Here is a 14,881-nt window from a genome sequence, read left to right as displayed (position 1 = left end):
TGCTACAGAGAATTACTACCTTAATGGGGTTTTTTCTTTGCCACTGTTTCCTGGAACAAAAACACTTTTTATTTGTTTTATTGAAATAAGAAATTGTTCTGAATGTGAGTTAACCTTTCCCCTTTCTTTTTGAATCTAAAATACTTTTTAATTCTATATGCTTGATTAAATTACTGTAATAAAAACAATGATAAAATTATCTTAATACATGAAATGCAATTTTTAAAATTGTTAATTAGTTATTTCCAATGATAATCATTGAAACATTTAATCAACATAGTTTTTTTTTTTGGATTGAGTTGTTTACAGGAAAACTTAGTTTTCAGTCTCAATTATCAGTAAAATTTGTAACTACTTTGAGGCATGCAGTCAAAAATCATTTACACAATAAAATTTGAGTATTTTCATCCTGCAAGCACAAAAAAAGAAAAAATTCTGTATATTTAAATTTTGTTGTTTGCTTGAATTTCTTTAACTGAGACATACACATTATACATGTGAGCATCATTTCACTTTGATAATGTACATAGATGACAAGTTCTACAGTTGCTGACACTACACAGCATATTAAACACAGAAACTCTTTGCATGTATTTGATTAGTAAAGTTACATGCATCACCATCTATTTCTATAAAGCACTGTACAGTAAATAAATGCAATTTTCATTTGAATGCATATATATACATGATTCATGAATATATAAATACAGAGTATAAAAGAAAATATTTAATAAATAAATATTCTTTCAGTGAAGCCCAAAAATTCAGGGATATTTTAAGAAACACATAAAAAATTTACATATTCACTTAAACAAGACATTTAAAAACTTTTCAATCATAACAACCAAAATTACAATGAAATTGACTTTTGAGCATCTTTTTTTACACCTCAAACCACTGTCATACCAGAAAAGAGGTTGAAACTACTGATGATTCATAGTACTTCGCAATCATATGATGGTGAAATAGACTAACACCTTAAGTTCAGGGCAGTTTATAGTAATCTTTCTCTGCATATCAACAACTAAAGCAATACAAATGATTGTAATAACATTATCCAGTGACAGACAAGTTTTACTTGCTGCATAAACCTTCATATACTCAAGATGTTGGTGGGATACAGAAAAGATATTAATATTACACACATAGCCGACATATAAATACACATTATAAATGCAAAATCACAAATCTGTAAACAGTAATAAAATATCAAATTAATAAAAACATCGGAATGTTAAGAAAGAAAGAAATTAATATATTCTTACTCATATTTTTATAAACTAAGCATAACTTTATGAACTAAGAGAATAACCTTTATACTACTACATTTTGTACTATATATCAACATAAACAATATATAAGTTTTTTTCTCTTTCATAACCTCAAAACACTTTCAATTTCTAGTATTATATAGGGTATTATATATGTAATTTATTATCATCTATCCCCAGTGACTAACACAGCACTTAATGTGTGAGCTAAAGCATGAAGCAGTAAGAACTTTAATGAAGTTTATGAACTTTACATAACTTCAAATGTTTCTCTCAAATAAATAATTATAAAATTATATAATTACAAAATAAATGCATTTGCAACAACTTTGAATAGCTTTTTTAATTTCAGTGATAATGTCTAGTAAAATTAAATGCACAAAAAATTTATGAAAAAATATATATACAGTATATCTTAAAAAAATAATAAAAATGAAAAAGAATCAAAAAAGTGTTAAAAATGAATAAAAATATTAAAGTTTGAAAAAAATTTCTTTTACAATATATTGAAAAATAATATAATAAAAAAAAACAAAACAAAATCATGATGGTGGAAAATTACACAAGAAAAAAGAACAAACTGGAGACATTCAAAATTTTACTAATACATGTAAAAACCTCCAGCAATTTTTTATCAAAAATAAATTTATAAAAACTAAGGAAAGAAAAAAATATCTTAACTATGCATAAATGAAATATAAGGGAATGCGTGTCATTTACTGTAGTAAATTCAAGAATATTTCAATAAATTAAGTATTTTTAGATCAAATTACTTTCCAAAATCAAAAAACCACATTGCTGTTGATTTTTCCAGTGATCCATTAATACTATTTTCTGATGAATATATTTGCTGCATGAAAATTTAATGATGCAATGATAATTTATTAAAATATTATTCAAAAATTCTGAGTTGCTTCACTGATTAATAATGTATTCTATTAAATTAAAATTTTACCTAGCATCTCACCTAATTTCCATAATGCTTGTGGAAAATTTACATTGGTTTAAAAAAATCCAGTTATCATATAAGAACCAGGTAGGTTAACCGTAAGTAATAAAAAAAATTTAAGTTATTATGGGGGTGTTTCTGAGCTGCAACAGTATAAGTTTTTTTATTCTTTCTTCTAGGCACAACACTGGCACAATATTGTGACCCTAAGGACAAGATAATCTTAATACACACCACCTTATCTCATTATTTTTTTCTCCTATTTTATATTTTTCACCAAATTAAATTACACAAAGGCAAGGGAAGGAAAAGATATTCAAAAATATCATTTTTCCCCATTTTCAAAATCACTTCCTGCAATGAAAAAAAAGAGTTTTAAATTCAAGTCAGACAAGGTTGAACTGAGATTTCAGTTCTTTGCTTGGGATGTGTTAACAAAGAAATGTAAGCATTTTTTGCCCAGGGGTGTTAAAATAAGGTTTCAGATATTTTCAAAATTTTTATTTCGTTCGTTTTTTTTTTCCCCTTCATTTTTTGAGCTGAATACCACCTCTGTTTTTAGCCACAAGGCAGTCATCCAATAGCTTCAGAACTATGATATTGACCATGTAGATCATTTGCTTACCTTATAAAGTTATTTTGGGGAGAGAAAATCCCAAGTAAAAATTATATGTATCTAGAACATAATCTGGGCGATTAAAATTTTTTTTTTTATCATCAGCATTCAGATTATTAGCATTCTACTTAACCCAATCAACTCTGATTCAAATGCCTTATGAGTAAACACTGCACTCAGATTTTAACCAATCAACTTATATGAGGTGACGTTCATGTCCTTTCGTAACTGGGCCTTCAATTTTTTTGACATGAACGGCATGCGCCGTGCATAAAGTTGTATTTCTTCACGTAATTTCCAATATAGCTAACACAAAAGAATATGAATGTCGCGTTACACAAATTTGTTGGGTAAATATGTACTTTGAACACATAGTGTTTCTAATTGTAAAAAGAAAACCAACTTTTCAAACATGATTGAAAATTATTGTAACACTAATAATTTCCTGAACAAAAGATATGAAATCTTAAAAATGTTTTTCGTTAAAAAAAAAATCAAATGCAAATAATTGACTTATATAACAATGAATAAACTTATACATAACCATCTTCTTAATATGCTCTATGTCTTAAAATTATTTTTCTCTTTTTTTTTAAATTTCAAAATGCTAACCTGTCTTATTATAAAATAGTTTTAATAGAATTGGATCCAATGATTAATTTCTCCACTCTTCATCATATAAGCATAGTATAGTCTTAAAAGAGTGGAGGATATATTATAGAATTCTTCAGAACACACCCAATTCTATAAATAATTTATATTGAAAACAATTTCTTCATAGCGGAATTCCTTATAATTGAGAAATACAGAGACTTCATCACTCGAATATGTTATACAAATCACAACCAGTCTTGAGGTATCAATAATTTTAAGAGAATGAATCTAATGGTTTTTCTCTTTTCTTAGGGTTCAAACTCATTGGCAATTGCCAGATTTTTCATGCACAATGAAACAATCATGAAAGGTGAAGTTTATATCCTCTATAAAAGTTGCACATATTCTAAGGAAAACTATATAGATGATTTGAAAAAAGGATCACCTACATATTCCTACTTTCAACCGGAGCTTTGATACACTAAAGAAATTAATATACTTTCATCATAAATCAAGAGGTAAATCCATCTCATCCAACATGAAGCTCTTTGGTAAAGGGAAAACTAAACAAACAAGAATGCACCAATTCAAAAATTTTTATAAAACCCATTTTCAAGTAATGCTTTGTCTAAAACATATGACACAGATTAAAACTTTTTACGAAGCACAATTGTATATTTGGTAACTAATTAAATTACGTTATATTTTAGCTCTGTATCTTTTGTATCAGCGGTTCTCAACCGGGGCTCCATGTGCACTTCCCAGAGGCTTCGTAGCTGTTCCAGGAAAATAAAATAAATCAATAAATTTGATAAATAGAAGAACAGGCCTAAAGGTTTCCGGCATATAAATTATATACTAAAAAAGGCTCCTCGAGTCAAACGGGGCTCCGTCATAGCAAATAGAAAAAGGCTCTGTGAATCAGAAAAGGTTGAAAACCGCTGATCTGGATGTTTAGTAAAAGTATTTCAATAAATTGTAAATTAGCAGTAAAAATCATCAATGAAATATCACTTCTGATTAGTGGTTTTGTTTAATTCTTGAATTGCTTTTTTTATGGCCAAGAAAGGTCAAGCCTGCTACCTTGTTCGTCTTTTCTATCTAACTTTTCTGCCATCTGCATACTATTCAGTTCTGGTTTTTTTTTCTTGGTAGGAAATAAGTTGGCGTCTTATGACAAGTTCTAAGAGAAACAGATAAATATAATTTTGTTAATTTTATGTTATGCAGCAATAGTATATATTATATATAGCAGGGACAATTTTAAAAATGTTTAATGAACATATTTCTGAATAAAAAGATAAGAAAGACCAAATGGAAGGGGGAAATTTGAAAGGAGAGTCAAGGTTGTCAAAAGAAAAGTAGTCTGAAAGTGGAAGAGAGGTCCTCTTGAAAAGCTTCATTCAGAATATAGTGCATGAAAAAAAAAAGAAAAAGAATAAGATAAAAATCTTTCCATAAAACTAAACTAAATGCTGATTGAAGAGCAAAAAAGTTTTTAGTAATAGAAACATAAAATAATTAAAAAGTGGGGTGGTTTTTTTTATTATTTTGGTTTATAATTTTTTTTTCTGAAGAAGAAATATACAAGAAAAAAACATGATCATCTGAATGACACAGCTAAATTATACTGTACTACTAAACCACAGTTGCACCTAGTAAACATTCTTCTGAGGAATTTCTAATGAATTGGTGCATGCAAGAAATTGCTGTGTACCTAGCATAAAAATGATCATTTGGAGGTGTGTTATGTGTTTGAAAAGTGCTGTGCAAATCAGCAGGGTATTGCTTGTATGCATAAATGCACAAATTTTGTTGTTGTCCTTGTTGCTCCCTGTGCAGAATATTTAAAAGGAAAACTATACTATTGCATAAAATCTCACACACAAAAAGGTTGAGTAGGGGGATGGCTGTGTAGCTGCACATGGCACAAATATTTGCCAAATGGTAACAAATCAAGGTTTAGAGAAAAAAAATAATGGCAGAGAAGTTTAGAAAAAAAAGTTTTGACCATAATCTTCTGACTGTGGTTTTATTGTATTTTGCCAAACAAAACTAATTTTTGGGGTAACATTGTGAGTAATATTATATCTTTGAGTTTTCAGTTTGTTTCACTGGTGCAGCTTATACATCATATATAGGTGCCATAAATATATCTTTGAATGGTGAAGATTTTGCCTCGAGCTAACCCCTGGGGTTAAGTTTGACACAAATCCCTGTGAGAAGTTTTAATTCATCCTAAGCTTGTATGATTGTCATTTTATGCACATAGGAGATACTTAGACTAGGACCAACTGTTTGAAGAAGATTTTCATGCACCTCCATACCACTCACCACAATATAAAAAGTTTTATATAACAACCATACATTAAAAGTTAGCTTCCTCAGTAAAAATATAATTAATTTCAAGTACATGAAAAACAACAAGCTTAAAGATCAACTCATTTAATAAATATGCTCATGATAAATTTCTAATAAACATTATATTGTTTTTAGAACTTTGAACTATGGATTGAAAACTAGTGGAAAAGCTTTCTATCTTTAGATATTTAGATTAGATGCATTCATTTGAATAAACAATTTATAAAAATTTGATATATAAATACAGAACATGTGGAAACTGTTTCAAAGAACTAATATTTCATTGTCTTGCATAGTCAAGAGTATTGAACAAAACCTCAAAATTATAACTGCATGAGATAATTCTGTATGCTGGAGGTGAAGTACACTATGCCCATCATTTTTTTGTTAATATTGAGATAACACTATTAATTAGCTGTACTTTTGTTACACTACACAGAGGTATAGGACACTGAGTCCTATTTCATTGCAATAAATAACAGTGATATTCACTATAAAACAAGCAAGCTGTATAGAAAGATACACACACACACACACAAAATCTTTAAACTGCTCTCATGTAAAATTCCTCTTTTGTGACATGGTGCCCTTTACCTCTGGCATACAGAATTTAAAATATAAAAAGGAAATAATAAAATATATTTTGAAATGTTGCTTTATCATGAAATTTAAAAAAAACTTATCCCATGAAACTAAATATATCATATTAATGATTATATGCAGAACATAGATCTATCAAGAAATTTATGGATTATCATCATAAAAATAAGATAATTGTTGAAAAGTCCCACTCATCAAAAACATGTTTCTTTCTACCATACATATTTTGATTTGAGCAGTTGGTTGTACATGTAAGGTAGAAATGTTTAATAACATAATTTATACCTTTTATCATTTTTATTTTGGATGAAACATCAATGGAATGTTATGTAAAATGTTTTAAAGTTAAGATATTCATTTGATAAGCAATTTCAACTAATATCAAAATTCCTAGATTGAAAATCAATTGTAAAAGAAAAATAATCATTATACAAATTAACAAACTGGATGAGACGTTCGCTGTGTTGTAAAATGTATTGGTGGTTCATGAAGAAAGAAAAACCGTCCAATAACTGAAAGTATGAAGCCTTCTCCCAGCAACAAGGCACTTCTAATATCTACAAAAATTAAAAAGAGGAATGATTTGCAAAGAAATTCAAATTGCAAATTTATTCAGTTTATCAATTAACAACTTTATTTGCTGTCTCAAGTTAAAGCAAGGATCAGGATGAAAGAGCAGGTAATTGCAAAAAACTTGAATATCAATCCGAATGCTATTAAAAATTCATGTTTATTTTATTAAATATGTATAAAATTCTCAGCAGTTTTCATCTCATAAATGTTTCACTCATATTTCTTTCATGTATTTCTGTACATTTAAATGTCTCAATTGATGACATAATCAGGGCTCCTACTCAAAAAATTAGAAAAAGTAAGAAAATGTAGGACTAAAAAATAGGACGGGGAGGGTACCCTTAGACAACATAATCATAGTCATCCACCTCGTTGGGCAATTTGCCTGTTGTGGCGTTGTATTTGTATAGCATAATTTAAAAAAAATATTTTAAAAAATTAAAAAATTTTCATAGCACCATTTTAGTATCCTATAAGATTGACTTGAGCTAAAGCAAAATGAAAGAAATGACTTAGTAAAAAAAATAATTTTTGGCCAAAACAGTATACAACAGTGTGGTTTGCAACCATAGATAAATTTTTTTTTCTGTCTCTCCTCACATTATATTACATGCTTTTTTCAAGGAGTCTTCCAAAGCCCAGTCTGTCAACTCGCTTCCTTAATGCACAGCAAATTATGAAGACATGTAAGTTTTTTAGGAATGATGCTCTTTCGAGACCCCTTTCAAAAACAGTGCAAAATGCATAAATTACAGGGTCCAATGTAAATAAGTAAAGGTGAACCATATGTTTTACTGCATTATCGTTCATCTCTCTCTCTCTCGGGGCCGTCATTTCAACTTTTGCTGGGGGAGGGGACAAAGAACATGTACTGAATGTATGTGTGTATACATATCCCATTTCTAGTGTATTTTCTAAAGCCGGGGAGGGGCAACAGCCCCCTGACTCCACCCCCAAATGACGGGCCTGTTGTCCATTTATTTTTTTTTAAGTGATTCTTACATTTTACTACTCAATGCCAGTGTAATCATTTTTGACAAATGAACTTTCATTTCTAGCTCTTTGCTGAGCATCGTAAATATTGTTTATGTCTCTCTTTCTCTCTCTGCATGCTCTAAAAATACATATTATTTGGCAATATATCGATGACTCCTTCTTCAATTAAAATCAATTACACGAATTTTGTAGGAAAGTAAGACATTTTACCAAGTAGAACAAGTGGGAGCCCTGCATAATTAATGTATTCCTACTGTGTTTATATTATTTCCACACATAAAATGAAGACATTTTTATAAGAATTTTTATTATACAGGGTGATTAAAAAAATGAGAAAAACTTTAAGAGATGGTAGTACACACAAAAACAAACAATTTTCATCACAGAATGCTTGGTCTAAAATGAAATGCAAACGTGCTACAGGGCACCATTATCCCATATCATACCATCATCATTATTGTTTGCGTTTCGTTAGACCATGCATTCTTCGATAACAATTGTTTGTATTGGTGTGTACTACCACCTCTTAAAGTTTTTACCATCTTTTCTGAATCACCCTGTATATAATATATAGATTAATCCCTTATAAAATCTTTACTTTTCAGGGTGGAAATAAATTGCATGAAGTATATAATAACTATGATCATGCCCTTCACAAACAAAACACACAAAGCCTCTGAGCTTATTCATAAAATAATTTTTTTTTTAATTAAAATTTTCTTTATGTGAAACTCAAATAGCCAGTATTACGCAGTAATTCAGTATATATTTCATAAATATTTTTCTCTCTTGCTTGTTTTGTACCTATCCATACTTTTATTAAGTGTAGAAGCTTACCACTTTTTGCTACACAGTCATTGTGCCCCAGTTCATGTCACATATATATGTATTTGCCTAATTATTTTGATTTATTGTACTCGTACAATAGATGATTTCTGTGATTGTGATACTACTCATACGTGATTACTGATCATATGTAGGCCTATTCTTTAATCCGAACTGCCCATATAAGGTGCATAAAAAATAATGTGAGCAAGAACCAACCCTACATACGTGTGCAGAGACATCTTAGATAACATAGGCCACTGGAGCCTCTACAAGCTTGCTGCAATTGATGTTAATTGCAATTAAATTTCAATATGGGTCCCTCAACCCAAGGGACCCCTTCACACACCCTTTCATTAAGATGGCCATGCTCATGCATGTTTTTGTTTGCCCAATCCAAAACATGTAATGTATTTTTGAGGAAGAAAAATTGGCACTGGGCTCCATCTCTTTTCAACTGTTGTTTAATGCAAAGCTTGTATCTTAACAGTTGGTCCATTAACATGGAGGTCTAGCTATTTTCAGCCAGACAAGCCCGAATTTTTTCAAAATTAAGTTTAAAATATAAAGCGAGTTTTCCTCTTGTGAGATGATCTTAAGGGCAGAGGCTTGTGGGTGAATTATTTAATTTCAAGTGGCTTTCTTTCTTTTTTTTTTTTGGATTTGCATTATACAGTGAAACTTTGATATAACAATGCTCTGCGGACCAAGAAAAAATATCATTGTAGAGGGATTATCATTAAGTTATATTGAGAGGCAGCAGTTTAATAATTTCCAAACAAAACTTGAAAAAAATATCATTATACAGTAAGGGGTCTTCAACATTTTACATCAGAGAGGGCCACATCAAAGATTGGTATTTCTGTGAAGTCATGCAGGCCACATTTAATGAGAGGTTAATCACAGGAGTTGGGTAGCGTCCCCCCTCCTCCTGGTGACTATGCAATGAGTTATGGTAAAATTTAAATTTTGCAAAAAATAAAAAAAGATAAATTAAAATTATCAAAAAATTAATAAATAATTATTAATTAATGACAAATTTGGAGCTCTCTCACTCTGAGTTTTGTGCAATAATACTGAGGAGTATCAGTCTGACGTTGAAAAAAAAACCAATTTTCAACTTTCACCTTGAAATATCAAATTCTTCAACAAATTTATTCAAAGGTTTTACCCCAGGACCACTATTGATAAATTTTCTGATGAAATTCAGAAAATTTTAATATATTATTCTCTTAATAATTTAAAATAGAAACTGATCAGGATTGGATTTCTCTGTAGATATATCAATTGTTCGTACAATTAGAAAGAATGTGTCCAAAATGAGAATTACGATCATATTTTCATATAGTGGAATGCAGATTTAATTTTTTGCTATTCAGTGTCTTGGTGGGCCATGAGTTAAAGAACTCTATTGTAGAGGGATTTATAATTATATTGAGTATTGTTGTAGCGAGGTTTCACTGTAATTTCATTTTGAGTAGCTAATGAGTTTTCTTTTATTAATGTTTGATACGTTTTTTCCCAAATGATAAACTTGATCACGGCCAAATCGTAATTTAATAGTTGTTTAAGATAGTTTGTTTGAGCCTATTGTTTGATCACAATTATTTGGTCTATATGTCCCATCTACCTTGTTTGGATACCCAGTATAATTAAATGTTTAAAAAATAAACCCTCATAATCCAAACAAGTCTGAGTCTCATTTAGTTTGAATTAGAAAGGTTCTACTGTGCAATAAAGCTTTGTTTAACAGTACCCATAGTCACCACTCACACCCTGATTTGCCCAACTCTAAAAATAGCTTATGTAAGAGAAATACTTTTATTTTTAAAAAAAAAAAAAAAAAACATTTCTCTTCCATGAAACTAAATGAAATTCTTAAAAATTTTGTAGGTACAAAAATTATTAGTCACATCAGAAAGAGGAACAGGGTTTAAGCTGGATAAAAAAATTCCTTTCGCAAAAAAGTGAAAATGGGGGGAAAAGTTTTAGCAAAATGCTGCAATGCTAATGTAATGATTGATGGTTGGATGTTAGGTGTAGATAGACTTGGAAGTCTGGGGGTGGGGGGGCACGGTCATTATTTCTGGGGGGGGGGGCAAGATGATGATGATGATGTCAATTCATATATGCATATATGCATTAGATCAGTCAACTTCACCTTTGATTTCACGCCCCCCCCCCTGTATCTCCGCCCATGGTCTGGTCTAGTTTCATACCACCTGTACGCATTTTTGCGAAAGTGGCTACTACTTCTTTTTCTTTTGCATTCTACGATTTTCTTTCGCATTTTGCGAAAAATACGACCGTAGCTTAAACCCTGAAGAGGAATGTACCCATCCCTTTCATGATATATAGACAGTCAAGCCAGAATTTAAAGAATTTTCTGTATTTGACAGATTTTCTTAAGCCCCTGCACATATATTTCTTTAATATTGACTACTTCACCAAACACCAACTCTGGCCATATCACTATATTGCAATTTACTGCCATTAACGAGATGGGTTGGAAATAAAGGCGCTGTCCATTGGTGGTAGTCTCAATTTAATAGACTAGATCCAATTTTTTTTTCTTTAATTTAATGAATAAAAATGTTGGTCCCATCTAATTCATGAAATCAGAGTCTGACTGCCAGGAGGAGATTGGAATGAGCAAAGATCCTCACAATTAGTTGGAAATTTAATTGATCATGCATGAAAGGGAAAAAAACTTAAAAGAAAAACTCACTTTTTTCTATAAAAACACTTTTATTCAAAGAAGTTATTAAACTGGTGTATTTGTGTTTTATAATTTTTCTCAATCCCAAATATTTACAAACTGTGTAAGTGTGAAAAAAAATTGTTTTTTTAATTAATTAAATTTTTTTTAATTTTTTTTGTATTTGCATGGCCTATTTTTTAACACATTTGTCTTTATTATGCCTGTTTGTAGCTGTATTATGGTAATTATCATATCAAACATGGTAAAAAAATTATTTTTTTGTTAATATTTGACTAAAGATTCTATAAGTATTTCATGGAAAGAAATAACTTCTAATTTCAATGACATAACATTGAATAAATTATAAAATATTTCAATTTTATATAAATATAGGCCTATAATGTATTAGTTTTTGCGACTGTTGTGTTCATATAAAACCCTATTTAATGCTGAATTCTAATAATTTCTAGAATAACAATTGTAAGAAACACGTGGTTTTAACTTTTAAAGCAAAAAAATAAATAAAAATAATGCAACACGTTATTTTATTATTATATTCAATGCTAGGAAGAATTTGTGTTTCAAAAAATAAATACTTACATAACGCGGTAACTAGTGAAGATACAGGCGGATGGCAGGGAAAGAAGCCTAGTCTTCCCAGTGTATCAAATGTGAAAAAATGGAAGCGAATCAGAATGAACTGAAGCTGTAAAGATAGAAACTTTCCCTGTATGTGGAAACCAGATAAAAGTTTTGATGTGGTTTTCATAAAGATCACCAATCCGTATACTCCAATGAAAAAAGATGCAAAATTCAATACCATCAGATAAGGTGCTGCATTATCTGGTGAAAACTATAAATACAGGTTGGAACTATATTAGATGTAATAAAACTGTTTTATTCTGCATCATTAAGATATAGCTATATGACCAAAAGTACAAACCAGGTGATGAAAAAATAATCAGAAACATCTCCAGAAAAAAAATATTAAACACCACCAGAATTGATCAAATTATCTATATTACAAAAAAAAAGTTTTATACATAATAGAGTCCATATGAGGTATGCAATAAACAATATATATATAATTACTATACACTCATACACCATTGTAACAAGACATATGGTTAACCAATCAATTTGTCTTTAAGCCTAACAGCCACGAGTAGGATGAGAAGAGGGTGAATGATAACCAGGCCATAATATAAAAGCAATTACCATATTTCTTGGTCTATCCATCACTGAACTCAGGTTTTGTGACACAATTTAATTTGTGAAACACAATTTTGGTGGCTTGAGGAGCTTATGTCAATTTTTTTTTTTTAAATCACAATCTTCCAAGGAATAGACTGAGAAATTATCGTATAACATTCAGACATCACACACAACTGATTAAATAGAATTTCAACTACTTAGAAACAGTTAAACATTTAGCTACCATTTTCCCACAAACATTTGTTTATAGAACACACACAAAAAAATAGTAATTATGCGAAGGTTTGACTTCGTTTCCTGGAAAGGTGTGGCATATACATTAAACAAATTTTTTTCTGCTGATGTGCATGTTTTTTTTAAAAGTGTCATGCTTAAGTGAAAAAAAAATTGTTTTGAAATAAACTTTGTTTGAATCTGTTTCCAGTTGTTTCTAACAATTTTGTTTTCATGGATAAACAGATATAACAGATGCTTTACCTGCTGTAATTTAATCACTTTCATTTCATTACTGACCATATTGTCAATGTAATCTGTTCTCATAAAAAGAACAATTACTGTTTAGTGTTTGTACCATAACTATTAAAAGCAACTGTTCTAATTTTTGTCTTCTCAGAATTTATACCAGTTGAGATGGGGACTGGTTTCACTCTTAGGAGATATTCAATCTGCATAAAGTTGATGATTGCTAACATATCAATCCAAAATTACTATGTTCAACCTTATTTCTGTTAACAGAGGTGCATAGGTGAAGATAGACTAGATAGTCTGGGGGACATGGTCATTATATCTGGGGGCACAATGATGTTGATTTATATATACACATATGCATTAAATCAATCGACTCCACCTTTGATGCCCCCTTGTATGCAGAGATATTTTAATTCACAAAGTGGAAAATTCACAGGGCTCAGCAGGGAATCTAACCACTATCTCAGTGAAATCTTGGCAGGTGCATAATATACTACATAAGCACTGATAATTTTCTTCCATGTAATATATATTAGCTTACCAAGTATACTTCCATTCCAAGTTAATTAACATAGGCTAGTTAAGTAGCATAGACTATACAATTTGATAGTCATACTTGACTACTTGACTTCTGCCTTGAGTGTAAGCAAATTTGGAAATGCTAATATTACCAGTTTAGTGGGGCACCTTAGATAATTACTCTGCTGGGGTGGGTGGGTGGGGGGGGGGCAAAAGTTAAATTTATCGCTTCCCCCATTCCAGTGTAAACAGGGTCAAACATTTTTTAAAGCCATGGCTAATGTGAAACTAATTTTGGTGAATTAAGCAAGTCAAATTCACATGATGACAGCAAAAAGTGGGAAGGTTGGTGTGTGTGTAGTGTGTGTGTGTGTGTGGGGGGGGGGGGGTGTGCACAGAAGGAAGATATAAAAAAATTTTCATATATAAACATTTGGTATTCATAAATGATTGAAATGAGGTTATAGTTTTGAAGGGCCTCTGAAAAGTACCAAGTGATTTAAAATGCATAACCTCAAAGGATAAGAAGCTGGTGCATCTTGCAACAGTAAAATGATTATCAGTATATATATGTCATACTCAGCACTTCTATTTTTTTGGTACTAAGTATTTATACCTATGCATTATCCACATTGTTTCATCTGGGACACATAAAAAAAATTTCAATTCTAAATATGGACATCCATAAAAACTTTATTGAGAAACAACAAAAAATATAAATTTTCAAATCAAACTTCCATATGCAGATAATATGTGGCCAGCAATTCACCATGACCATGCAGACAAGGGTTAACTGAGCGTTTTTTCACTTGCTTTCATTCCTGAACATCATCATCATAGTTTATTATGATGTCATTCTTAACGATATTATTGCCATAACCCGATTCAACAAATCGGATAAGCCTAGCAAAAAACATTTCTAGCCATGCAACCATGAAATAATCTAATAGTTTTGTTGCAGAAAGGAGATGGTATAACAAGCCACAGAAGGTCTTGATAAATGAAAAATTCTCTTTAACCTTTGCATTGCTACAAAGTTTTTGAAGGAAAAACAGCTTAACATCAGCTATCTTCAACGTGTTGCTCGCAAACACCATGGTGCTCCTCGAATCACAGAGTACTCAGTGATCATGTCTGATTTCGTGCTTGTGGGCACTTGATCAATGCTTTGATTAAACACCCTATGAAAACTT

At 30.5% G+C, this 14,881-nt stretch overlaps 1 protein-coding gene across 1 annotated transcript in view; it reads right to left on the bottom strand.

Moving 5' to 3' along the window:
• Positions 1-3,430: 3,430 nt before the first annotated feature.
• The window catches only part of LOC149065596 (organic solute transporter subunit alpha), a 42,803-nt gene continuing 31,352 nt past the window's right edge, over positions 3,431-14,881 (bottom strand). Inside the window, exons 7-9 of the mRNA XM_089253791.1 lie at positions 12,087-12,339; positions 6,836-6,948; positions 3,431-4,613 (exon numbers count right to left, since the gene is read on the bottom strand). Coding sequence (XP_089109917.1) covers positions 4,602-4,613; positions 6,836-6,948; positions 12,087-12,339 — 378 coding nt within the window. The 3' untranslated portion in view covers positions 3,431-4,601. The remainder of the gene's footprint in view (positions 4,614-6,835; positions 6,949-12,086; positions 12,340-14,881) is intronic.

This window comes from Pholcus phalangioides, unplaced genomic scaffold, assembly GCF_987345545.1.
Source record: "Pholcus phalangioides strain wild (caught in Gottingen) unplaced genomic scaffold, Ppha-v1.0 ptg000039l_1, whole genome shotgun sequence".
In the NCBI taxonomy this organism is placed as follows: domain Eukaryota; kingdom Metazoa; phylum Arthropoda; class Arachnida; order Araneae; family Pholcidae; genus Pholcus; species Pholcus phalangioides.
This window is presented reverse-complemented; position numbering and strand designations above follow the sequence as displayed.